Source organism: Centropristis striata, chromosome 3, assembly GCF_030273125.1.
Source record: "Centropristis striata isolate RG_2023a ecotype Rhode Island chromosome 3, C.striata_1.0, whole genome shotgun sequence".
In the NCBI taxonomy this organism is placed as follows: Eukaryota; Metazoa; Chordata; class Actinopteri; order Perciformes; family Serranidae; genus Centropristis; species Centropristis striata.
This window is the reverse complement of record NC_081519.1, coordinates 14,636,519-14,662,698: the sequence shown is the minus strand read 5'-3', so window position 1 is coordinate 14,662,698 and position 26,180 is coordinate 14,636,519. Positions and strand designations below refer to the sequence as shown.

At 40.7% G+C, this 26,180-nt stretch overlaps 1 protein-coding gene across 2 annotated transcripts in view; it reads right to left on the bottom strand.

The window, feature by feature from the left end:
- The window catches only part of LOC131968270 (RNA-binding protein Musashi homolog 1-like), a 29,009-nt gene extending 3,307 nt beyond the window's left edge, over positions 1–25,702 (bottom strand). Inside the window, exons 1-11 of one of the 2 annotated variants that reach the window (XM_059329069.1) lie at positions 25,568–25,702; positions 25,023–25,063; positions 24,208–24,289; positions 23,992–24,076; positions 12,787–12,828; positions 12,233–12,325; positions 5,931–5,979; positions 5,133–5,215; positions 3,473–3,590; positions 1,923–2,003; positions 783–839 (exon numbers count right to left, since the gene is read on the bottom strand). In XM_059329069.1, the coding sequence (XP_059185052.1) occupies positions 783–839; positions 1,923–2,003; positions 3,473–3,590; positions 5,133–5,215; positions 5,931–5,979; positions 12,233–12,325; positions 12,787–12,828; positions 23,992–24,076; positions 24,208–24,289; positions 25,023–25,063; positions 25,568–25,632 (796 nt within the window). In that variant the 5' untranslated portion in view covers positions 25,633–25,702. Of the gene's footprint in view, positions 1–782; positions 840–1,922; positions 2,004–3,472; positions 3,591–5,132; positions 5,216–5,930; positions 5,980–12,232; positions 12,326–12,786; positions 12,829–17,144; positions 17,671–23,991; positions 24,077–24,207; positions 24,290–25,022; positions 25,064–25,567 lie in introns of those variants that run through there. The other variant, XM_059329070.1, reaches the window with a different exon arrangement.
- Between the last annotated feature and the right edge of the window lie 478 nt (positions 25,703–26,180).

Genomic DNA, 26,180 nt, shown 5'->3' with positions numbered 1-26,180 from the left:
GGATTCCTGAGTCAGTAAAAACCTGTTTAATACTTTAAATTTAATTCAAGGTCATCTTTTAATTTTGTGGTTTTTTTTAATTGAACATTTTTATTTTTATTTAAAATGTAATTTTTACTTTTTTAAATAATCAACATATTTTTAGTTTGAATAAAATACAATTTTATTTTTTTCATAAAATTTATAAATATCTTTTTATTTTTTTATTACAATTCTATTTTATTTCAATTCAATTAGAAATAAAAAAAATTTAATTTAATTTTTCATTTAATTTTTACTTTGCCTGTACTCTTTTCTCAAGAGTTCTCTCATTAAAAGTTTCTCTCAGCAGCTTTGTAAATAGCTCTTAACAGAAATCTATTCGCTAGGAACTCTTGGTACTCTCACTCTTTGACATTTAAGACGACTCTTTGTGATTAGATATGTCACTTTGTTGATAAAGCCTGGGAATTCACACACAGACAGTTTATTCTAAGTATAAAGGATTATTTGTCGAGTCAGAGGATCACACACATCTTTAAACATGCTTTCTCACCAACAGCTGAAAAAAACATTTGACTGGAATAATTGCAGGAAGCTACAAAAAATGTTGCCTAATTTATGACTTAAATGGTTCATTATTCTGGTAAACAGCCTGACTATTCTCATCAAAGGAACAGCCAGTTTACACCAAACTGGGGATATACATGTATTCCCTTCATGCCTGTAGTGTCATTTGACTTTCTGCAGCTAAATCGTTTTTTTCTCTCTCGAGGCCCTTGGAGGAATGAGGAGCCACTGACCTGCCAGCTCAGGGGGGTGGGATGATGTCAGGAGGGGGGTCCTCTCTAAATGGAATTCTAGAAACAGAGAAGGTCGAGAGAGAGAGAGAGAGAGAGAGACAGAGAGAGAGAGAGCGCTTTGTAAATACAGTCACCATCCTCTGGCTGGACTACAAAGCCACAAATTCACAGAGACATTAGGCCACAGCAGAGTCGCTAACATGGACGCACAAGCACAGAAAGTTAAACATTTACTGTGAGGACAGACAGGAAGGTAGGAGCAGAGGAAAGGAGGGGCGAGGAGGTTACATAAGTAGATCAAATAAACACAGAAAAATATAAGGAGAAACAGGCAAATCATGGACGTTTGAGATTTGAGATGTAAGGAATTATTTCAGAGAGGGAGGAGGTGTTGGAGAGACAGACAGGAACAATGTGCGTATGCGTGCGTGTGTCTGTGTTTGTGTTTGTCTTAGAGTTCGTACATATCTCATGACCCCAGCACTTCACAGCTGAATCAACTACACCCTACAGCCTATAGCCTTTAAAGTCCCCTCTAGACAGTATGTAAAAATACTCTGCTATGATTATTGAAAAGGAAATAAACTCTGCAATGAAGTTGCAGCAAGCACATCTTCTCTTTCTCCCGTCTGGATCTGCCCCCCGCCCTGCCCACATAACTACTCGCACTATGTTGACTACTGAGAGACGTGGTGTTTTTCTTTGTTAGAGAAAACATCAGTGGGCAAAGTGTTAGTGAGTAAGTGTAGTTAGCCTCTTTTAGCTATTTTCTTTGTTAGCTTTTGTGGCAATTTGCTAAGATGTTACGATGTGATTTCGGTCTCTGTACTGACAAACCTGCTCTGCACTAAGGGTTTCAGGTTTCTTTTACGGGTTTTGATTGGCTTTCTAAGTTGTGACGTTCCTAATCTAGATGGTAGCGATGTGAACGGACATCTCTCCCTTCAGTAGAACAATTAAAGTTAAAATACCTCTCTAAGGCCAATTTTTGCCGAGTCAGTGTAGCCAAGGTCAGACATTTAAGGAAACATTAGTATAAGAAAAACACATTTTTGAGTAGAGGGGGACTTTAAACACTCTTGTCTCCCTGTTAGAAGACATATATAGAGTGCATTAAATGTTAGATGTATTTAGACTTACCTGGGAATTGATAAGTGTAACCAGGAGCAATTCCAGAGTAACTGCGGCTGGTGTAGGTAGTAGTCTGGAAACCTGGGTAGCCTGTTAGAAAAGGAAATAATCAAAAGTTTAGTAAACCTGGTTCAATAAAGTCATGTGAAGACATAAATACACAAACTTTGTGAAATCTGATTGATCTGCTAGTTGACACAAAAATAAGAAACCCACATATATTGATTATATCCTGATTAGTGCTCCCCAAGGAAAATGTCCCTTAGTAGTAGGATTGCATCATCAACCTTTGTAGTCATTTACTTTTTTTATTTCTTTAGTCATAGGTTTAACTGCTGGACATGTTAGTCAACAGGTCTCCTATCAGCTATTTCCCTCTGTATGTAAAGCATGTGATGTCACATTATCATTGTTATATCATCAAATTAATGTGACCAATTCTTTGTTCAGCCATTATTACCTCGGTTAAGTCACGGTCACCTAAAACAAAATGCTCTTCTTTTCTTCTTTAACAGATAGCACTCCTGTAGCGGTTACAGATGGCTCTTAGAGTTATGTACTTACTTGATTCCTGTGGTCTAAGTCTAGCACCTTCAGGTTGAATGCACTTATTGTAAGTCGCTTTGGACAAAAGCGTCAGCTAAATGACATGTAATGCAATGTATTAGGTTTTCACCACTTGACATTTAGTGGGTATAATTTTTATTTCATTTTAACAGTAGAGCTCTGAATCAACTCATCTACCGGGGGACGTAAGGTAATTAAAGTGTCGACATTATCAATATAGATTATTTTACTGGATTTCTTAAAGGGTCGGGGTCACCTCAGAGGAATAACAAACAATCGGTACAGTGTTAAATCTCCAGCAGATGGCGCCAAGCGACCACGAATGACACACGTACTGTAGCTCCCAGTTTGTTTTTCTCAATGAGGACGCTTTCAAACCATATTTCACTCCAGTGTGCAGAGCTCTATCGCCCTTCAGTCTGTGACCTCTAAATTTTTACATCATACATCATAGTCATATTCACTGGAGATGTGAGAATCAGCTCAGAGATTATTATCAACCAAATTAAAAAGCCAATCCAGTGATGTGGATTTCTTTTTTCTTAACATTTAATGGGTGGAATGGGGAAATATTATATGTAATATGAGCCAAAGAAGACATCTTTTTATTGCAGCACAAAGACAAAGAGCACGAAACTGGTCTGGTTAAATACAGCCATCAAACCTCTGTCTGTTGAGAATACTGTTACATGAAGAATGTTTGGTAAACGCAGCTTTAAAACAGGGCTGTTTTAACTAAAACTGATTAAAAATTAGATTTTTTACAGCAATAACTTAAACTCTTCAATTACATATATGAAAGTAAATCTTAACTTAAACAGTTAAATACTAATTGTGACGTTAAGTAAAGATATTTATGATTAAAACCGACGTAAATGTCAGTATGTTGTGTTAAGATTCTGCTCTCAACCACAACACCTAATACTTATGAATCAAACCTTTAAGGAGACTTCAGTGTATTTGCTTTGGGCATATTTAATTTAGGATCTTACCCAGCATGCCAATGCCCAGCATGAAGGCGTCCATCCCATAGGGCATGACTCTGGAGCGGCCTCTGGCTGAGCCTGTCGGCGTCATCACCTCCTTGGGCTGGGCTTTCTTACACTCCACCTAAAGCAAAGGAGACCAATGCTCAATAACTAGTTCAGTGAAATACACCACTAAAAGCATTCCAAAAGAATCTTTACATAACTGAGTAGATATTATTCAGCATTATGTGATTTCATGTATGCATCAGGGTTCCTACACTTTTCTAAAGCCTATTCACAAACTCTTCAAGCATTTTAAGCTTTTCCAGCACCTTAAAGAGGTGATAATTTACATATTTATATACAGTGCATACGCCCAGTGGCCTCTTTATTTTTCTTTAGGTACACCTGTACCATCCACAAACTGTTTTGATATAAAATTTATTTTTGTAATGCCGATAATGTTCTTTGTTTTTCCGCAAAGTGGTGTAAATTGTAAAGTAGTTGTGTCTCATTAGACTGCATTATATTGAGTGGTGTTTCTCATATAATAATAATAATAATAATAATAAATAAAATAATCTGAACTGATTATTATAAATCAATCAATTTAACATGGATCTGTATTTATTTTTCATTTATATTTTTTTTAAATCATTTTAATAATATTGACTGAATTCCTGAGTCTAATGGTGGCCTACATAAGTGTGTAAATAGACTAGGTAGACTAATCTAAAATCTAAATAGAAAAACTAGAAGGCTATACCTAAATACAGTCATGGAAAAAAGTATTATACCATTGTTTTCTTCAATTTATTCTTCATTTTAATGGCTGGTACAACTAAAGGTACATTTGTTTGGACAAATATAATGATAACAACAAAAATAGCTCCTAAGAGTTTAATTTAAGAGCTGATATCTAGCCATTTTCCATCGTTTTCTTGATAATAACCAAAATCATTATCAAGAAAACCATGGAAAATGGCCTAATAATTTTTTCCATGACTGTAGATTCTGGTTGAACCAAAACACCCACTGCATGGTCAGTGAGATGATGATTGGTCAACAAAAGGAGAAACTCCAAACTTTCTGTAAATAGTGACCTCAGTTAGCTGCTAGCTTTGCATTAGTCTCACGTTTGCAACATTTTTTTCAGTTACAGAAAGAAACTAATGTTACTGTAACATTATTACCGATGTCATTTAAAGGTCATGTTTGCTGTTACATTGCATATTCCATAAATGCAGGATCCTCGTGTTTTTTCATTATTAAGCCAACAGTCATTGAGACCTCCTGGCATGATACTGCCCGTTAGCCTCCCACTGTTCATCAGAGGGAACACATCACAAAACATCGACCCATCTTACATTTGCAGAGTGGCGGCAAGGCTTGGGCAAAAAAAGAGACGTCTTCATTATGTGTGAAAGGCAAAAGCAATTAGGCTCTTACTCTCTCTGACTTATTTAACTTCTTTATCTAAAAAAAGCGAACTATTCAGTGAAATGGTGATTTATTATGAAAGTAATGCAATTACAATTTCAAGCACTTTTTCAAAGCTTGCAAACACTACATTAAAATTCAAGTGTTCAAGGATTTCCAGCACTGGTACAAACCCTGATGTGTTGTGGATTCGTTAATTAGATGACTTAAATGTGCGTGTTCATGCTGTTGCTGACATGCGTACCATTTTGTTGTTGATCTCGTGGAAGTGGATCTCACACACTTTCTCCACCACGTCTTCATTCTCAAAGGTGACAAATCCAAAGCCTGGAAGACACATAAAGACTTATTCCAACACCCGACAACACGAATACTCTCAGATTGCTCAGGTTTGTTAAATGCTGTAGTCTGTGACAAAAGCGACCCCACACCTCAGCAATTATACTGAAAAAAATGCTGTAAATACACAGTTTTCCTTTGGAAAAGTTTTCTACAAAGTGGTAGAGTATATTGTCACAAAAACATTTGACCAAGATGAAATATCCCCATTTTTAATAAGACCATCAGCAGCCATTTCCAAAAGAAGGAGCGACACGACATCAGAGCAGGCCTCGCGTGGCTTGCCTGTCAGTCAAGCTGCTGGCATCAGGACGAGCAGAGCTGGGCGTGGTTCTCTAAAACTGAGCCCAGATTTACTGCCTTCTCCCCATTATCACACCCAATTGCTCTTACTCCATCCTCCTCTTTCCCTTCTCTCCCTCTTTCCTCACTTGTCTCATTAAGTTACATCCTGGCCTGTAACCATCCTGACTCTGTATCCCGCCCCCCAGCGGGGCTGCTCTTCTCACTAGCTCAGAGAGGACAGAGATAAATCGCATTCTTTTCATTTCATTTATTAATTTTTTTTTTCATGTACGTTCACCCGGCGACTCCATCACGCTGTTTTCTCCTTTCATTTCTGAGGACGTGTTTGTTGGCGTCCCCACTTTAGAGTGTCGACACTTATTAACATAATGTGTGTATCATAACTCTGCATACGTACCTCTGTGTCTGTTGGTTGTTTTGTCAAACATAAGCATGGCATCATCGACCTGTGAGAACAAAGCAAAGAATAGATGAGCTTCGACATATTAACGCACACACACACACACACACACACACACACATCATTACACAGCATGGGGTGCCATTGTCCCTCTTTAGCATTGGAGTAAGAGGGGAAAACAGATGGAGAGGGTGGAGGGGAGAGAGGGAGGGGTGACAGGTGACAAAGGAGAAAAGAAAAAAGAAAGAATGAGAGCGAGAGAAAGGAAGAGAGCGACGGGGAAATGAGGGAGGGACGCTGTATAAAAATAAAATGAAATGCAATCTATCAAGGTGAAAAAGAAGTGAATGTTCCCCGTTCGCGAGGCGGTGGAGGAAATTCCTTCCCATTCTTCGCTCTGTCTTTCTCCAGAGTTCTCACAAACTCTGTCCTGCTCTCTATCTTTTTTTTCTCCCTTTCATTCTTTCACCCTTGCTGTCTTTCTTTCCCTCTCCACAAAGTTTACTATTCCCATGGAGACCCTGTAAAGAATTTCAATTAGAAGAACTAGCCCCCTCCCCTCCATTCCCAACTAATTTCAATGAATAGAATGGGGGGAAAGAGAAGAAGAAGAGAGAAGAGAGGGAGAGAAAGCATGTGACACAAAATGAGAAAAAAGGGGATGAATAATGGGGTGATAAAAAACAAGATAGAAGGTGAAGTTTTGATGGAGGATAAACGAACATTTTGCATTTTGGATCAGAGAGTGAAGAACAAAGTGAACTGGGGTCTTTGTCAACACGCTCTCCTTTCATTCTCCTTCTCCCTCCACTTTCCTTTTTGCACCAACTCCACTGCCCTATTCATATTCCTCCTCCTCCCCCTCTTCACCCTCTCTCCTCCCTCCCTCCCTCCCTCACTTGTCCTTCACTGGCAGGAAAGTTAGCAGCTTCTGCTCGAGCTCTGACGGCATGAGGAGTGAGAGAGAGAGAGAGAGAGAGAGAGAGAGAGAGAGAGAGAGAGAGAGAGAGAGAGAGAGAGAGAGAGAGAGGGAAACCAAGGCCTGGGATCACTGTGGAAATGACCTTTGTGTTTTCCGTCATTAACCGGGACAAAAGAAAGAAGTAGTGCGACAACATTCACAAAAATCTGCAAAGCAGATCTTTCTACATCACATGGAGACACATGTAGAGTATGACTACATGGCTATTTTCATTAGGCAGCGAGCACTGAAACTCAAACCAGTGTAACATGAGTGGCAGAGGCCTCTGGATGACCAGGCCATCCGATTTCTAACCTTTACTTCAGATGTAAAACTCATCCAAGTCTCCCAGTCGTGATTTACTTGCGAGGGAAAGCTTTGTGCGTTTTTCTCGCCATATGACGAATACGTGAAGTGTCAAGGTTCTACAAACGCCCTGATCCTTTTGACTCTCATCCTTGTTAACATATAGCTTTGACACATACACAGAGCACCCCCTCCTCTCTCTGTCCTTCATTCAGATTTTACCCCCCACCACCTCCTCCTCCTCTCATCTCCTCTCCTCTCCCCTCATGCCTTCCACCCTTCCGGTCGTCCAAACTCAATGACACAGCAGAGAGCGAGGGAACAGGACAGTAAGTAGACAGCTGCAAGCCAACATGTTATCATAAGAGTAGAGTTACACGCACAGCTAGCCCTCCTGTTAGCATTAGCAGCATCTATTCTGGAAGGGATGACCGGTGCCAGCCCCAGGAGCTTTTGAGCCCCATTTTCAAGTCTGAGAAAACATAATATGCTGTAAAATGTGGTTCATCTTATAGTCTTTTAATATAATACAATGGCGTGCTGAATTGAGAAATATTCCATCACGTGTGTGAGCTTATGCTGTGGTCGCACACCAGCCCCTTGCCCTTGCCAAAACCAATAAGAAGACGATCTCCGATGTCCACTGCCCAGGGTGCTGTAAGACAATCTGATTGGATAGCTGTGGGGGTCTGAGATTGGCTTAGCAGCGGCTCAGTCGCTAACTAGCCAGCATGCATGCAGAGAGTGCAGAAAAGTTAAGGTCATATTCTCATGAAGTTCTGACATTCTCAGATGTACTGAAACAAGGGTCAGCTGTGATCATGCACGGCTTTTTCCGAGTGCAGCATTAAAAATATCCCGTTTTTAGTGAAGCGTGCAGCTATTGTCTGAGGAACAAGCGTTTGCTGACAAGTCCATTACACTTTCTGCGAGATTATGAAAGGTGGCATTCACATTTTTTTCCCCTTCTGTCTCCTCACATCTCCCTCTTTCATTCTCTCCCTTCTCTCTCGCGCTCTCTCTCTCTGGCCATCTCTCTCTAAACAGGCCAGCAGACAAAGTGTTCAGTCAAGCCTCCTAATCGGCAGCTCACATGGGTGAGTGGAGTCCCAACTTTTCCCGTCTGCCCTGTCCATGCTGCATTTTTCATCTTATCCACTCCTTCCTTTGCTTACTGCTCTCTGACCTATTCTCTCACTTGATTTCAGATGAGGGATTTTAATGCTACTTTTTTATGTAAGGTACTTTCAGGAATACACTTCAGAGGGGCAGGATAAAAAGCGTGAAAACAGGGATTTCCTTTGGGTTAAACATAGTGACTGTATGACTAAAATGCTAATTATCTAATTATTTAACTGCATGCCAAAGTATCAGTTTAACTTCTTAAAACCAATCTGCCGGTTTTGGGCTATTCACCCAAAACATTTTTAAGCCAAAGCTTATAAAAGAAGAACTGTGACGCCAAATTGCATATATGAGGCTTCATTTAAAGGTAACATCTTGTAGTTTCTGCAAATGTGCTTGTTTAGCATGAGGCTAAAACACAACATTAGTTTTTTGGGACTCTACCTGCTAGCAGGCAGGTGAATTTTAAGAGGTTAACCCCATCATCCTGGGTAGGGCTCAGGGAAGAGTTAGACCCTCAAAGGAAGTCTCCTACATGCATTTTGGCCTCAAAGTTCTTTTAAGGGTAACATCTCCTAGTTTCTGTGGCTAGCATGTGGCTACAACACAACCAGAACTACATCAGTTAGAACAAGATTTTTGGGTCTTACCCTACATGCGAGCAGGCAGACAGGTTTTAAGAGGTTAAAACATGGCTCTAATCCACACTTGCTTCGCATTCAGCCAAAAAAGGGAGATTTTCTAAACTCCCCACCAGGTTTAGGGGGATTACAAGACCTACACCTCAGGATTCAGACTTATTTCTCATACAAACATGGCTGCTGTGGTCACATTGGCCTGGGGACATTCAGCAACAGGAGCTCAGATTTGTCCAGTTAGGAAACCGCACATTAACACATGCCTTTGACTCCTCGGCCTGCTCCAAGACACCTGACATGTCAACTGAGCTGCCATTTCAGCCCAGTCTAATGAAGTTTGTGTAGGTGGGCCTTCAGAAGTATACTCCAAAAAAATAAACTACAGCACATATCAAAGAGTTGCAGAAAATGCATAGTGCATTCTGTGTTTTCCTTTGCGAGGCGGTGCCACAGTATGAAAATAAACAGGACACCGAGTCCTACTCCATCCTAACCTGCACCTTGTAACCAGGCTCAGATAATAAACAAGAAATACCTCCCGCTCAGCAGGAATGCACTGTGGGATTGGAGCTATCCATGATACAGCTTTGGTCTCACGTGTCCAAACAGTCCAAATATTCCCTCATCCTGCGGAGGGAGTGTTGTCTTAGATATGAGTGTCTGCGATCACCAGGGAGAACTGATTCGGCACAGAGCTGCCATTTTATAAAACACAAGTCAGGAAACATGACACATGTCACAACACGCACCTTACAATGACTTAAAGTGTGGGATGGTCACATGCCGTGATCCAGGCCGACCGGGACCCACACGACCCAAAATTAGAAGATATTATGCGAATTTGAACTAGCACCTGAAATATGGTAATACCCCAAACATGAGTCAGAGGCCAACTGAGAGAAAACACAGCCAGACACGAGGCAGAAGGAGGTTCGTGCTGTTAATTTCTTCCAATCCATTAGGCCTACATTCTGAAGCGATGTTCATTTCCAGACTCTTTTCCTGCTTACAGGAAGAGCAGAACCACCGACAACTGGTTGTGAGTCTTACAGTCTGCACAAATGTATGCAAGCTTACCTCCCATTGCAGCTACAGCGATACCACTGTGACACTTTTATGCGTGCACACACCCTTCTTTCCATTCATGCAAATGCGCACTTCTTACACATTTTTTTTAAGGAAACAAAAAAAACAACACACTGGATTACAGCGGGACAATGGACGAAAGCAGGTCACCACGGCAACAAGCTGAGAGGGACTGGAGCAGGGTGTGTGTATGTGGGATGAGAGGGGAGTTGGTGTCTGAGGTAGTGATTTTGGGTAAGGTGGAGGGGGGCTTTTACAGGAGCAGCTGCTGTATTTGATTAGTTAATACTGAAGAGGCTGAACTCTCCTCAAACACACTCCCAAACCTTCCAAAGTCTTGTTAGCTAAAAAGCAACCCAGCATTACATGCATGATGGACACTTTGATACATTTATGGCCCATCAGATTGGTGTTTTTCCGTTTCATAGCCACTTTTCCTCCTCACTATATCAACATTCCTCTTTTTCTCTGCCCTTCAACCCTTTCGAGCTCCCCTCCCTCTGTCTCTACGGGGGGTTGCTTCTTTCCTTTCAGTCCCCCGCCATCTCCCTCTTCTCTTCCCCTCCTCTCGCTCCTTTTTTTTTTTCTTCCTCCCTCTCCCCGGCCACTCATCTGTCTCCACAGCATGTGTTTGCCTTTCACCAAATTTCATTCAAAGGAGCTGAGCAGGACAAATGAAGAAGCCAGAAACACTAAGATGTGATCGTAAAAGAGCAAAACAGTTAACAAAAGAGATAAACTAACAAACTAACTAATTCTGTAGCTGGCAGAGCAGACCATCGGTGACCAAACACCATTTCAATTTCCTTTCTTTTAGTTCTCTCTCTTTTTAGTCTTGTCTTTTCTCCTTAATTTTTTGCTGTTTGGTGTTTGAAATTTGCCCCCTTTTAAAATTGCTATGCTTGAATAAAATAGAAAGGAGAAAAAGAGAAAAACAAATGCAGAAAAACAAAGCTAAAAGATGTCAGAGGGACAGGACCAACAAATGAATATAATCTATCAAAGATAGAGTCCATTAGAAGCAGTGATTTCCAGCCATGGGTACTTGCACCCCAGGGGGTACTTTCTGCAGTTGCCAGGGGGCATGTGGGAAGATTGTTGGGTAGCTCAAGTAATTTGATAACATAGAAATTTCGATTTCATATTAAAAAAAATACGACCACATATTGTGTCCCATTTCAGAGCCACCATAAGTGTGTAAACTTGATAGCAAGTGAGCCGAGAAGCATAGAGACAATGAAGGTTAGCAGAAAGTGATGGATTGTTTGTTCAGGTAACTAAAAAAACATTGAAATAGTTGGCAATGATTGAAATAGCTAAAAGTGATGGTTAATGGTTGAAATAGCCAAAAGGAAAACAGCTGAAATAGTGAATATAAGCTAAGAGTAATGGATAAACAGCTGAAAGAGTTAGCTAATGGCTGAGTGGTTGAAATAGCTAAAAAAAATATATATATAACATAAAAATACTTGCTAGTGAACAAACTGAAATAGTTATGAAATAGAATGATTGAAATAGCTAAAAGGCAAAGAGTTGAAATACTGAACACTAACTAGCGGATAAACAGCTAAAATAGTTAGCTAATGGCTGAAATAGCTAATAGTGATGGATAAACAGTTGAAATGGTTAGCTTAAGGAAAACCAGTTAAATAGCTAAAATGGTTGAAATCGTGAAAATTAGCAAAAAGTAACGAGGAAACAGTTGAAAGAGTCAGCTAATGGACAAATTCTTGAAATAGCTAAAAGGAAAATAGGTGAAAAAGTCAACATTTGCTAATAGTAATGATAAACAGTTAGCTGAAAGTAATGGATAAACAGTTGAAAGAGTTAGCTAATGGACAAATGATTGAGATAGCTCAAAGTAAAGAATAAATAGTTGAAACATCCCACTTCCATCACGCCCTGTGGCAGTACTAAGAATGCAAACTTAAGCAGTTGCATTTTATGATTGAAAAAGGATGATTGTTAGTTCATTCATTGTTCATTGTTAGTGATTATTAGTTCAATAATATTGTATTTAAACTCAATGTGAAGACATTTCTAATATGTTGAGGGTAGTTCATGAAGGGGTGCTTAGTCTGATACAAATAGTTGGCGACCAGCGCCTTATAAGATCTGAGAGGCAGGAGCTTATCACAGAGTGGGACAGCTACTGATACAGACCAGATTTGTGTATAGCTCACCTTTCCAAACTGGTCGAAGTAATGCTTCACATCTTCGATGGTGGTATTGACTGACAGTCCTCCGACAAAGATCTTCTTTGTCCTGGTCACCAGCTAGCAACAGAGAAAGAAGAAGGCATCGTTCACCTCTAATCACATTAGGCAGGGGGTAGATGCTGCCGATAAAGAGACTTTGTGTTTGTTGGTGTTTAGCTAATCTCAGAGGTTTCTGAAAGCTCTTCTGAGCATTCAAGCTAATTCACTTCAGTTTAAGGTCGGTTTCATTCTGGCTTGGAGGGGTGTGCGTGAGTGCAGGTGACTATTGTGAGCTGGCATTCATTTGTGTGTGTGTGTGTGTGTGTGTGTGTGTGTGTTAAAGACGCTGTCTGCTGATGGTTGGGGTTGGGTGGGGTCAGGGTACGGGGTCACCGTGTCAGGCTGGACAAGTGGATTGCGGCTCCTCTTTGGTCACTTGCCTGACTCTAATCCTAGCCAACCAGGGCTGAGTGATGAGGGGTGACACATGACATCATCACTACTCCTCCCTGTTGTTAACCCCTTCAGGATGCACTCACCTTAGGCTGAGCCCGGCGGGGAAACGCCACCTTCGGGTCGATCTGCAGGGGAGAAATGAGTTGAGATAAGTTTTAAAAAGGTATACATAAAACAGTTCTGTTCTTGAAATGGCGTACACATTTGAAGACATCCTAGTGTGGATTTGATTGAATTTTTGATGATTGATGAACGGTGATGATATTGATAGATCAACACTACTGCATTAGAGATATTTAGAGGATTTTACTAGAAGTTAGCCATTTGTTGACATTTGCTTTAGCTTTTTAATGTTTGGAGTTGCACAGACACCTCAGGTGTAAGTGTAAAGCCTTGTTCCTTTATCTGGCCTTTTTAATAATTTGTGAAAAAATATTAAAGTGATATCTCTTCCCTTTGCCACAAACTAGGCTTTCATGATGGTATATAGATGGAAATGCATTGTTATTTAACCACTGAAAGAAAATATTACATAAACAGTTGTAAAAAATATCTACATTTGTAATTATTTCAACTGATATCACAATTGCCATATGATTTACAATATTAGAGGAAATCAAAATTGCTGCAAGATTATTCTCATTTTCAAATTAAAGAAAAAATGATCATAGCGTGATTTCTGCAATGACCTGTATCAATGAAAGATTATTTCTTAAGTCTGTGGAATACAATTTGGTGGCCGGGACAACTTGCAGCACAACAATAATTAATTCAGAATTATATTTTGCATTCAACAAATATTAGATATTGCAATAGTCTATATTATGATTTTGATGGGATATTGATAAATTGTACAGCCCTGGTTTCTTGGTTATGCATGAATATATATCATTACTTTAGTTTGTCTCTTAGACTCCAGTTAGAAGTATGTGTTGTTTTTGTAACATGTAATCAGCTTTAAATCATATCTACAGGAAATCCTTATAAAATTACAAAAAACCAAGTCGTTTTGAACTGTTAAAGAGGAGTCACGGTTTCCAGACACCCGAATGAATATTGCTGTTAGAAAAGGGTTAAATAATAGAACAAATATTTTCGTCTCTTCTGAGACTGGGAGGTAAACACCTTCTTACCCAGAGCACCCAACATTTAAATGCACCCCACCATCTTAGGTTTCTTTGAGCAAAGACACCAAATCTCTACCTGCTCCGGATATGTTGTTCAGTAGCTGATCCTGTGCTTGTGTAAACGGAATTTCGCTCTGGGCATCAATGAATTATCACACTGTTAACTAACTAGAATTAGTTACAACACAGAGCCTCTAAGTCTCAAACCCATCTGAAGGCCTGCAAGTACAGAAATAGAACGTATGCTAATCTTGGAGTATGTATAGTAGACCCTTGTTTATGCAAGCCCCAAAAAATCCAAACACACCAGCCAAACAAACAGGCGTAGGGAACAAAATACACAGTAAGACGTGAATACTTGCATTCTCTAAATTGTGTGTTGAGACACAACTAAATGCATCTTAGCCACAAACTAGAAAGAGCAGGGCAGCCTGGCATCCAAAATGAGCATTTAATATTCTGAATTCATTTCAGACGGATATATATTTTTTTAAATCTCACAAATCCAGACAACCTCCATTTTGGATTAGCCAGATTTGACTGTATCCATATTTCTCCCAAGTGGAATGTCTCAGCAGTGGTCAAGGTTACAGATAAAATTAGAAGCAAATGAGTTTTGAATGAGCTGGCCTTTAATAATGCTAAATATGCAAAGCCTGGCCTGGCATTTTAAATTTGTGAGGAATCTCGTGTTATTCTCACTCAAGCCAACGAGAGAGATGATTTTAGGTCACAGGACCTTGTAGTGTATTATGGTCTTAGAGTTCCATCTTTGTTCTAATAATTGGATGTGTGAAGCAAAAGCCCTTGTGTCTCACACAGCCACTATCAGAGGTATTGAATTGATATTGGCAACTAAAAGGGAGCCTATGAAACGGCCAGAAATAAGCACTTATATCGAGAACAATACACACAATACAAGGGAGGGTGCTCATTCAATATTCTAACAATCCTTCCCCGTGATGATTCCCTGCTTCTGATGACAAATCTACGGACAAAAATATCCTCTGAGGACCTTTAAGTACCTCAGATTTAACACTGCTTCGAGAGCACGGCGCTGTGTAACTAAGATGCATCTGCAGCGTCCTTGGGAGGGATTGTAGAAGGTCTTTGCACCTTGAAGTGGGGCACAAAGACGAGAGGAGTCATGTCACCTCCAGCTGGTCCAAGCACAAAGACAAAGGTGACAAGGACACGCAAAGCCACCGGCGACTATCGGCAACAGCAGTGCAACAACAGAGCACCCTCACAAACAATGACAACACAGCGTTTCTTACAGGATCCGTGCTTAGTGGGCCAAATGTAACATAATAGATGAGTGGCTTCATACTCTATGATTACCAACATGGTGACCTTTTTATCGCCTGCTTTTCATTAAAAACATAACACAAAAAGACACATATACTGTAAATGTCAAATGCCATTTCTTATAGTTAATAGTACAAGTAACAGGAGATATAAGTCCTGTTTTAAGCCTGTATATGTATATTATGGCAAAAATACAACAAGCAAAACAGAAAAAACAGAAAAGCTGCATTGACCTCTGAACAACAGAATCACACTGGGCAGAAACATACCTCATCATGATTAAATGTGCTATGCTTTGTTGTTGATACATATTTTTCTAATAACCCATATAATAAAATAGGAAATACAGGTGCCTTTAACTGTCGTAACCAGACTACAGGACAGGTGCTACCCTCAGGACATTATATGGCAGGCACAGACCATGATGAGCTGACAGTGACAGCGGTCAGAACCTTACTTTCACATTTGACACGCGGCTGCAGTCACGTACAGCATGTATACAGTAAAATCTGTTTTCCACAAGCTGAATACATGCAAACACAAACATCCAGCAGCCTTGTCACTGGATTAACAGCAAGTGGTGATTTTGAAAATCAGCCTCCTGTCAATGTGTCTTCGTATGAAACAGCCTTTTTATGTTAGGGGTGAATCATCAGTATATGTAGATTATATCACAAAAGATATATATATATATTGTGGTAGACTTTCTTTAAACTCAATTGAAAAGCTGTTTATTGATAGATTATTCAGGATTATCCAGTAAATTAAACACCTGACCAATCAAGTTGCATCATCAGATTGATGCAACAGTCCTGTTAAAGCGATGTAATCACAGACATTAAAGAAACAGATCTACGACGGCGTATTAGGGCCATTGTACATTTTATAAAAATTACAGAATAATTTTTTAAATGAAAGTTATAAATGAACAAAAATACCTGAATATTCTCTGAGATTATAAAGTTGAAATTGTCGGGGGAGGGGGTTGGCGATCAGAAATTCTAAGAATTTTCATGGAAAAAAATGGAAAAAAATTGTTTTTTGTGAAAGAACTACATCACTTGATTTTTCAAGGTTATAAACAGAAGTCAGCAGCATACTGATTTGGATGAGGTGATAGCTTTTGTGCATGTGGAACTACAAATGCAAGAATTTGTGACTTTTTTTCTCATAAATTTTCCATTTTAATCTTAAAGAATATCCGAGTTTATTCTTAGAAATGTACAATTTTATTCTCTGGAATTCCTCCCATAATTTCTTTAACATACAATAGCCCTAATACACGGCCCTACAGACCCCATGTTACAAAGGCTATAGAAAAATCAGGTGACAAATGTTTGTATCTCATATTATATATCATCATATATCCCATGTTGTCATGACACCAAAATTTCATAGCTTTTAAATCATCAAGAGCTCGAAGGTTACCAACTAGACTAGGTTAGGCCTAATGCAACATCTGTAGTAGTGCTACTACGACTACAGTCATGCCATGCTGTTAAAAAAAATCATTCCACTTCAGCGAAATAACAGAATAAATCTAAAGTGTGACTTCTACATCTGGCTGTACTCAGAGGAAGGCTACAATAAATGAAAACTAAAGCATCTATCAGACTGGCGGATTAGCCTCGAGGAAGAAAGATAGGCCACAAAGCAAAAGGTAAAATGACTTAGCCAGGTCACTGTTTGCAACACTCAGAAATAGCTCTTCAGAGGCTTGACATTTGAGAAGTCTCTGCGATGTAACGGTCCCAATAAACAGCGGTGAAAACGTAACTGCTCATGAATGATGTTTAAATCTTTTTCTAGGAAGAAAAAAGTTGCTCTTCCCAGACCGACAATGAAGAGTTATGACTGAGTGTTTGTGAAATGGTCTGACTAACATCCTGCTTCATGACATCCAACCTCCACTCAATCTAAGCAGCATAGTGACGGCAGAAGAGGCCTATGATATGATTTTAGTGGTTTAGCTTTTAAGACTAGACTAATCTACGACCAATAGTCACCTCACGTCGCCCAGCGCGTCCACCAGTGTTACAAACTGGAAAACAAAAATAAAAAAAATAGGACGTCAAATCAATAGACAGAGAGAAAGAGAGGGGGGGAGAGAAAAGTAGTGTGAAAATGAGAAAGCACAGGGAGAAAGAGAAGGCATTCATTTGGAAAACAGAGTCAACCCATGAGAAAGTGGGCCTGTCCAGTGTGGCGGTGCAGCAGGGCCGTCCCAGCAGGCAGCCCCTCTGATTTCATTAATTAACAGGACAAAGAGTACAAAACAGATGGGCCCGTAGAGGAACTGGGGCTCCCGTGCTACCCCCACAGGCACACATACATACACACACCCACAGAATGTAGCACAAACATAAACACATGTATACAAAGTGACACATATATGTAATTAAAACGGCAAAGAATGCACACTAATCCACCTCTACTGAAAACAAGCCTATGCCCTCACACTGTCACATATATATACATTAAGCTGTGACACATAGGCCAACCTGCCAACACAACAAAATGGCAAACACCCACACTGATAAAAAGGCACCACAGGCTGCCCTATTATGGCAATATAATCAATATAAGCTAAACAAAAAGCTATAACAGAAGAGGAGACAAAAGAAGTTGGCATGTCACTGCGTGCACGCAGAGTGAGAGGGAGACTTGGATTGGGCTCGGGCCAGCAGGGTCAATCTGCACAGCTGAACAATGGCACAGTAATTAGTTAACGAAGCTCACTAATGAGGACCCCCCCCACCAAACCCAACCCCACCCCTGCCCCTGTTACCCTGCTATAGGGCGCCACGCCAGGGCGGGTGTGTGGTGGTGGTATCAGGAGGTGGGGTTGTGCAGCATGGAGAGAGAAACCCTGGATCCACCTTCAGAGCAGGTCCAGGCTTTATCCCCGGATCTGAGGCATGGACCTCGGAAGCCCAATCCAGTTTGTTTGCCTCAATCGGATTAGTTGCTTTTCAGATCTATACTAATTACAGCACGGGAGCTGGGCCTCCCTCACTCTCCTTTCCTCTCCTCTCCTCCACCTTCTCCATCCCCCCATCTCTAGTTTTGTCCACGTCAGCACTAACAGCTAATCTCCAGCCAGGAGCTGGTTGCTAGCATCTAGACTCTCCACTAACCAGGTGTTGGACCAGTAGCCTCAGCAGACTGTGGTGCCAATAGTCCACAGAGGCTGCTGCTAACATATGTTGTTACAGTTCACAGCTATAGACCAAAGCTGCTATATTAGCACCACGCTGATGACCACCACGCTACTGTACCTCCACAGACGCTCATGCCAAAAGCAGCAATTACCACCTACTGTAACACATTTCCTAAAGGGCAGCTCTGTTTACTCAGTGGAAGAAATGAAGAGATAATTTTCTTTCAAGTAATGTTAGTTCAGAGTTATACTGGGTTTTACACCGTTCATACTGCTCAAATCAAAATTACTATAACTGCAATTGCAAAAACTGGAGTTAACAGAAGACAAGAATTACCAAAGCAATCAATTTACACGGCTTATAATGTATGGGAATATCCCTAACCTTAAAACATATAGGGGTTAAATCAAGCATTTTCCAAACTTTCAGGACTTTGTACAAATCATTACTTTACATTACTAGCACATCATCATCAAGTTCTATCTAATGTACCAAAGAGCTGCAATGATAAGTCGACCAATCGACTGAAAAATAATCACCAGATATTTTGATAAATTAATTAAAAATTTAAGTCATTTTTCATGAAAAACAAGACATTTTCAGATATCACCTTAGACTTTATCACTGTAGCTCTAACATTTAACCAAGAAAATAATCAACAGATTAGCCAATAATAAAATTCAGCACTAGTTGCAGCCCTACTGCACTATTAATATGGCAAAAGAAATAAGTTTATTTATCATAACAATGAAAAGTGCACAATAATTATTACTTATTTGTCTGAATTAGGATTCTGTGACAAATGTTCTGCGACAAATTGCATAAACGACCTCTTTTCTCATCTGAGAATGCTAAACTACACCACAATTAATAACACGCCAAATCTAAAATCACCATTCCTTAATGTGAGAATAAGAAGTGGTGAGATTTCGGAGAATATCTTGTCTCGTCTTCTCCCCATAGCTGGTTCCAGTAAAGCATTTCCTCGGAGCAAACAAATACCAGTTGTGCCCTTTTTGTCTGTCCAGAGAAAAACGACAGCACACCACTGCCCCGAGGCCAAACTCTGTCCCGACAGGAAATCTAACCTCCAACCGAAACAACAACCTCGCTCTACAAACAATAGACAACCTCTCGTTTGTTGCATTTCAACCCTTTGGCCCACAGGTACTGAACAGGTAACTAAATGTTCAATAAGCGTTTGAGCTGCTGCTTTAAAACAAAACTGGATGTAACAGAACTGTAAATGTTTAATACAACTTGTAACCAGCGGTATGAACCTTGCACCAGTTAGTGTAGTTTACTTGTGTGTGTCCTCACACAGCACCCTGTTGCTCTGTTACATCTCTTTCATTCACCTTCCTCGTCTGTCTCCTTCCTGCTTCAGGCCTTGCAGCGTCTTTTCTGACAAACCAAAGGCTCAGCATAAAAAGAAAGAAAAAAAATCAGAGCAACGAATATTCTTCCTCATTCCAGAGAGGAATGTCTTTCTCACATCTCCTGCTGATCAAACAATAGTTATCCTGCTCTAACTGTGGCGAGAGGAGGGAGGGAAGAAAGAGTCCAGGTGTGAGGAAGACACAAAGTGCATAGAAATAAATAAATATAGAAAATAATTAAACTGGGACAGGTGTTGGAAATGTTACAGAGAGGTCAACACTGATCCCATAAAGCTACGCATGTTATTAAAAAATATTCAGCCAATACCACAGACTTTGACCCACAGCTTCAACTAAAAAATACTCTTGAAAGGCTTTATTCATAATTATTTATAAGAGTGGAATCCACGTTGAGCTGTTTTGCTGCTGTGCAACATTTGATCATTTTGCACAAGTTATATTCCTGTATTGTCATTAAGGCTGCAAGTATTATTTTTATTAATGATTAATCTGGCAATTATTTTATGGATTAATCGTAATATGTAGATCCCAGCTACTCAAATTCCAAGCTGTTTTGTCAGTTCAAAAGATATTCAGTTTAATATTAAGTAATACAAAAAAATCTTCAAATTTGAGATAATAAAAACGGCATTTTATAGTGAAATATGAAAACAGCGATTATTTTACTGTCAATTAACTGATCAATTGCTCGACTACTTATTGCAGCTTTCACAGTCATAGAATTCAGTTGGAGCAATAAAGTTATTATTGATAATAAACCTCTTACAAACCTAAGAGCTTTGCAAAAACCTCCAGGCTCCAAAATGGAACCATAACCGTGTTTAAAACGCCTGGTTGGAAAAATGGTAGCACGGTGTGCTTCCCCCGCAGACTGCTGCCACAACAACCTGAGCAACCAAAGCTGCATTTGAGTGGTTAACATTATTATTGTTTAGCCTTATGCTGTATTTTGGTTTATAATAGGGCAACGCCTAACCCCACCAGTGGCCTGCCAACCAGTGTTCACACTCACACATGGCCTGGCTCTCACAGACTGTACCTTGGTTTAATAGGTAATATGACTCACTGAGTAACACTTAACAGTTGCTTGGAACTTGCTTCTAAGAAGAAAAAAAAATTGACAGATTACCAGCAGCAACACTCATTTTGTAATAAACCTCACAGGAACTGTGCTGAAACATCCAACTTAGCAATTTAATTCAAACATTTGAAAACTGCATCTAAAAGCACAATCTCACACACGAGTTACTACAGACTCATACCCAAGCATTTGCAAGCTTGTCTGGCACCTTAAAACTGTGATATAATACATATTTTTATACAGTACATACAGTAAACAGAATATTTGACCCGGCAAAATTCCATGTTTTAAAATCTGTCCCCTTTTACAAGTAGACTTGGTATATACAGGGTTCATACAGCTTATTTAAAGTACAATTCAAGCACTTTCAAGGTACTCAAACCCAAAATATTTAGACTCCACAAAGCCGTTAGCAACACATCTTAATTGTCACTATAACCCAATGCACGAGTAAAAGTTTACACAATTTCTTCATACCTAGCAATCAATATATCATCACTTTGTTTATTGCAGCAGCTCTTCATAACAAGTCTGATTATATGTTTTGATCATAACCATTTAATTCCTGTTAATTTTCAGAGTAAGGGGTGAAAAGAGGACTTATCTGGCTATGAATGAGGTGGAAACATAAGAAGACCAGATTATATTGAAAAGCATTTAGCATTGTCAAGCATTTTAAGGAGTATATTCAGATCCAAGCATATTCCTAACCTTGAAAGCATAATTATTAAAATGAAGCATTTTCCAAACTTTCAAGATTTTTTGTGAACCCTGTATACATTTCAAGCACTTTTCAAACCTTGAAACACATTAAAATGCAAGTATTTCCAGCACCTGTTCACACACACAAAAGCTGAGTTTAAAGGTCTGCCGTGACTTAACATTATCTGTGTGTCAGAGCTCTGCTGCCCAACCGAGCCAAGTGTCTTAAGTTAATGCAAAATAGCTGAGAAGTTGTTATGGAGACATAAATCCCATCAGGCTGTGCAGTAACAGCACCGTCTCCTGTGGCTGGCGTCACCCCCAGCAACAGGCTTGCTCCAACAACTAACCAACTCTACCTTTCCTCCACCCCTGGGCTCTGCTGCCTTTCTGTGCCACTGATTTTCACTCTCAAATGATCCTATTGTGTGTGTGTGTGTGTGTGTGTGTGTGTGTGTGTGTGTGTGTGTGTGTGGTGGTTAATAGGAGAGGCCACAAACTGACAAAGACACACCCAGTCCCCCATTACTACAACTCATCTACATGACCAAGACAGCAACATTCACACCTTCACAGATATTTAAATCAGCAGCAGCTTCGACCCACACACATCTCCACGTCCCTGTCCTCTCTGGAGTTCTACATTATGTAGCTAAACACAAGCACATTGTGTGCTCTGACCTCCATCTGGTAACTGATTTGTCCCATTTACCCACATCTGAATCTTCATGTGTCAGTAGTGTAGGAGGGGAAATCACAGAGAATCCTCTGATCAAAGTTCAAACAAACCTCAGCGTTTAATTCAATACTTAAGGTAAGATTTCACCCTGAAAACGGCCCTTTGTGTATCAATTACTCACTGTGTTGCCTTGAATTCGGGAGAATTCACTTTGTTTTTTCTCACACTATATTTCTCACTATAGCGAATGGAGATGCCAAAAACGTCACAATACATAGTAAATTCTTAGTAAATTAAGATAAACAGAGGCCAGGTTTAACAGGGTTCAACAAAACATTAGTTTACAAGCTCCCACATGACTTTTGCGGTGTAATCCAAGTCTCGTTTATCCACTCGTATGCTCAGTACTTCCCAAATGAAAATGCATTTTTGCATTTGACATTGTGGCTTAAACGTAGAATTACAACTTCCAGGTTCATCGAATGATGCCATGGGGCCCAAAAAAGGCTTTACCCATACAATTACATTGTCATAGACATATGCAAACCACTGGATACATTTTGTTGACAGTCACAACTCATTCCATTATTAGAATTTGATCCATTCAGTACAATTATGTTTGGAAAGGCGATTTAAATTAACCCAATTCAAGGTAGCGGATAATTAAACCGGAAATTAGCCAAAAAACTGAAGACCCGTGAAAGATCCAGGTTGTTTATACACAAAAGCTAAGCTTTTTGTGCTACGTGAGCCACTGAGCAACTTTCATAGGAATGAACAGGGCCCTGCCTCCAATACCGTATCCAGTTCTCTTTATATTCACGCACTAAATAGTAATATTTTGGTGAAAATACATGTATGGGCATAATACAACTGGATAAATAAGATATTATACATGGATATTTTATAAAGGGTTGCTGTTGTTAAACCGAAGCCTCCATTTACTTTAATTTGTTAAGGATTCACTATGTTCTTGGATACCACATGGCGAGTAAGTGAAGTTTCAATTTGACTTTAAGACTCATTTGGACCTCACAGACTTCCCCCTGACATCAACTGTTTCCTTTACTCAAACTTTTTTTTCCTCACAAAAGCTAAGCTTTTTGTGCTACGTGAGCCACTGAGCAACTTTCATAGGAATGAACAGGGCCCTGCCTCCAATACCGTATCCAGTTCTCTTTATATTCACGCACTAAATAGTAATATTTTGGTGAAAATACATGTATGGGCATAATACAACTGGATAAATAAGATATTATACATGGATATTTTATAAAGGGTTGCTGTTGTTAAACCGAAGCCTCCATTTACTTTAATTTGTTAAGGATTCACTATGTTCTTGGATACCACATGGCGAGTAAGTGAAGTTTCAATTTGACTTTAAGACTCATTTGGACCTCACAGACTTCCCCCTGACATCAACTGTTTCCTTTACTCAAACTTTTTTTTCCTCTCAAGCTGCCACTAGAAAACTAGTGCTGATATTTTCTATGAAAAAAAAAGGAAGAAAAAAAGTTGTGAGCTCTGTGCATAAACCCTGTGAGGGTTTAGCAGGGGCTCCTACCCTATTCAGGTCCCCAGGTAACCATGGCAATGAAGACCAAGAAAGAACGCTTTCATGTTGGCGCCCTGAACCAGGATTTGGAGAGGGAAATGAGCAGAAAGAGGAGGAGGAAGGGGGGCTGCTCCAAAACGCACTCCTCAACTTTACAAGCCATACGGTGGGAGGCAAAATACACTGAGGGGGAAAAAAACATGCTACACAGAATTGGAAAAGTTACCCAAGACAACTCAGCTGGCAGCATCCAGCTCTTCAAAGGTAGAACTCACCGTTTTGGAATCCAACTCGTGTCTGTTTTGCGCCAAAACCTTCTCCACACCGGCTTGTTCTGCGTATGTTACAAACCCAAACCCCCTGCAAAGGAAAAAAAAACACAATAACACTCAAAAATCAGAATGCAAGCTCACAGTAGTCTCATGGAAAGGCATGGAAGAGCATGAGGCATCCAGTGATAGGACGGCGGAGCGCACACGCCTCCTTCTTACCTCGACCGCTTGGTAACGGGATCCCGCATCACCATACACTCCTTCACCTCGCCGAATTTACAGAAGTACTCCTTCAAGCCCTCTGCAAAGAACGCAAGGAAACACGGTCAAATAAAGCCATCAATCTCATGAGACTTTTTCTCCTACAGGCCCTAGTGAGGAGGTGTGCTTGGCAGTGGCTGGGATGAGACAATGGGGTCGGGCGGACCACGTTGTGTTTGTGTCCCTCACCAGTCCTCAGAGACTGTACACTGGCTATCTGGCCATTCAGCATAATAGCCCATTAGGCCCTGCGGACCACAAACAAAGCTACACTTGGTGACGATTGCTGTTTTGACACAGCCAGCCAGCAGCGGGATAATAACACGGGCCGCCGCAACAAGAATAAACTGTGTTCGTGCATCAGCCTGCGCTCATGGCTCTTAAAATAAATGAATGGATTCAGCGGAGTGCAACAATAAGGAAAAACAACACGCGAGCGTGGGCTCCATATGAGCCCAACTTCTGCTGAATAATCGATCGCGTTTACTACAAATGCCCTTCTGTTATTAACAGCGTAATGAGCGCACAGGGAAAAGGCAGACACAGTCGTCGTATATGTGCATGCATTTCCAGTGTTAATCTGCCTGCGTCTCGGCAAGTCTAAATCCTAAGAGCTGATCCTTATTGAATAGGAGGCTTTGATTGAACTATTTACAGTGTTTCTCCTCAACTTCAGCAGGCATCACGGGTAATATGGAAGCTATATGTGTAAAGAAGGAGTAAACAAGAGGCTTTCATTCAGACTTATTAAAGTAGCGTGCGGGACAGCTCACCTTGTGTTGTCTGCCAACTCAGACCCCCGATGAACATTTTGCTGAATGAGAGAAATACAAGCTGTAAGTCACACAGAATAACGCGCCGTCTTTACAGCACAACACATGTACATTCAAGGGGGGAAACAGGGGGGAAATGTGTGCGATATAGCATCAATAAAGTAAGAAGAAAGCATCGGCCATGTTGCGAAGTCACCAATCGGCCAGTCGGGCCGTTATAATCCCCTAGAGGAGGAAAAAAGGAGAGGATTTTCCAGAGGATGGAGGAGAAGTTGCAATGTGGCCTTCTGGAGGAAAACCGAGATAAATAAACAAACAAGAGGGGGAAAGAGGCGGAAAGCAGCGGTGCGTCTGTGTCTCCTTCGCTGAGTGGATCCATCCCACACATACAGAGACACACACACACACACACATACACACACAGCGTGCTTGTCTTTTGTCTCGGCGCGGCTCCGCTCCCGCACTGAACTCAACTAAAGTCCAAGGTGAACTCAAATCAGGCCGAGAGGCGAGCGAAAGGCAGGCGGGCGGGCTGAGGCTGTTACCAGGGGTCGTGGGGGGAGTTGTCCGTGCCGGAGGACAGGCTGCTCTGGCTCCCTTCCGTATCCATTCCGCTCTCCGCTGGTATATTCCCGCACTGTGAGGCGAGGAGAGGCAGTGAAGCTCCACTGCTGCTGCTGCTGCTGCTGCTGCTCCAGACTCAGGGGCGGGCAGCCGAGAGGGGAGGAGGAGGAGAGGAGAGGGGAGAGGGGGGGGGCAGGAGAGGTGGGGGTGGGGTGGCTAAAAGGAGGAGGGGTGAGCGAGGAAACACACACACACACACATACATGCATGCTCGCTCAGAGATAAGCTCCGCCTCTACCTCGTTTTCCCGTAGCCTACCCCGGCCTCGGACCTCCTCCCTCCCTCCTGCACGTTGCCTGCCTTTATTCATGCTGCCAGTGGCGCTCTCTGTAGTTTTTCCCCGCCGTTCATGTCATTGGTCGATCACAACAGCATGGCCCGGTAAAGCGTTTTGAATGTTTTCTGATCAATATCGTCACATTATAATGAGAAAAATAACTGGATCTAGGAATAAAAATCAATTTAGAAGACATAAATGAAAACACACAGGGCCATTAATGTATGCACATTGCACCCATGCAAGATATGTTTCTA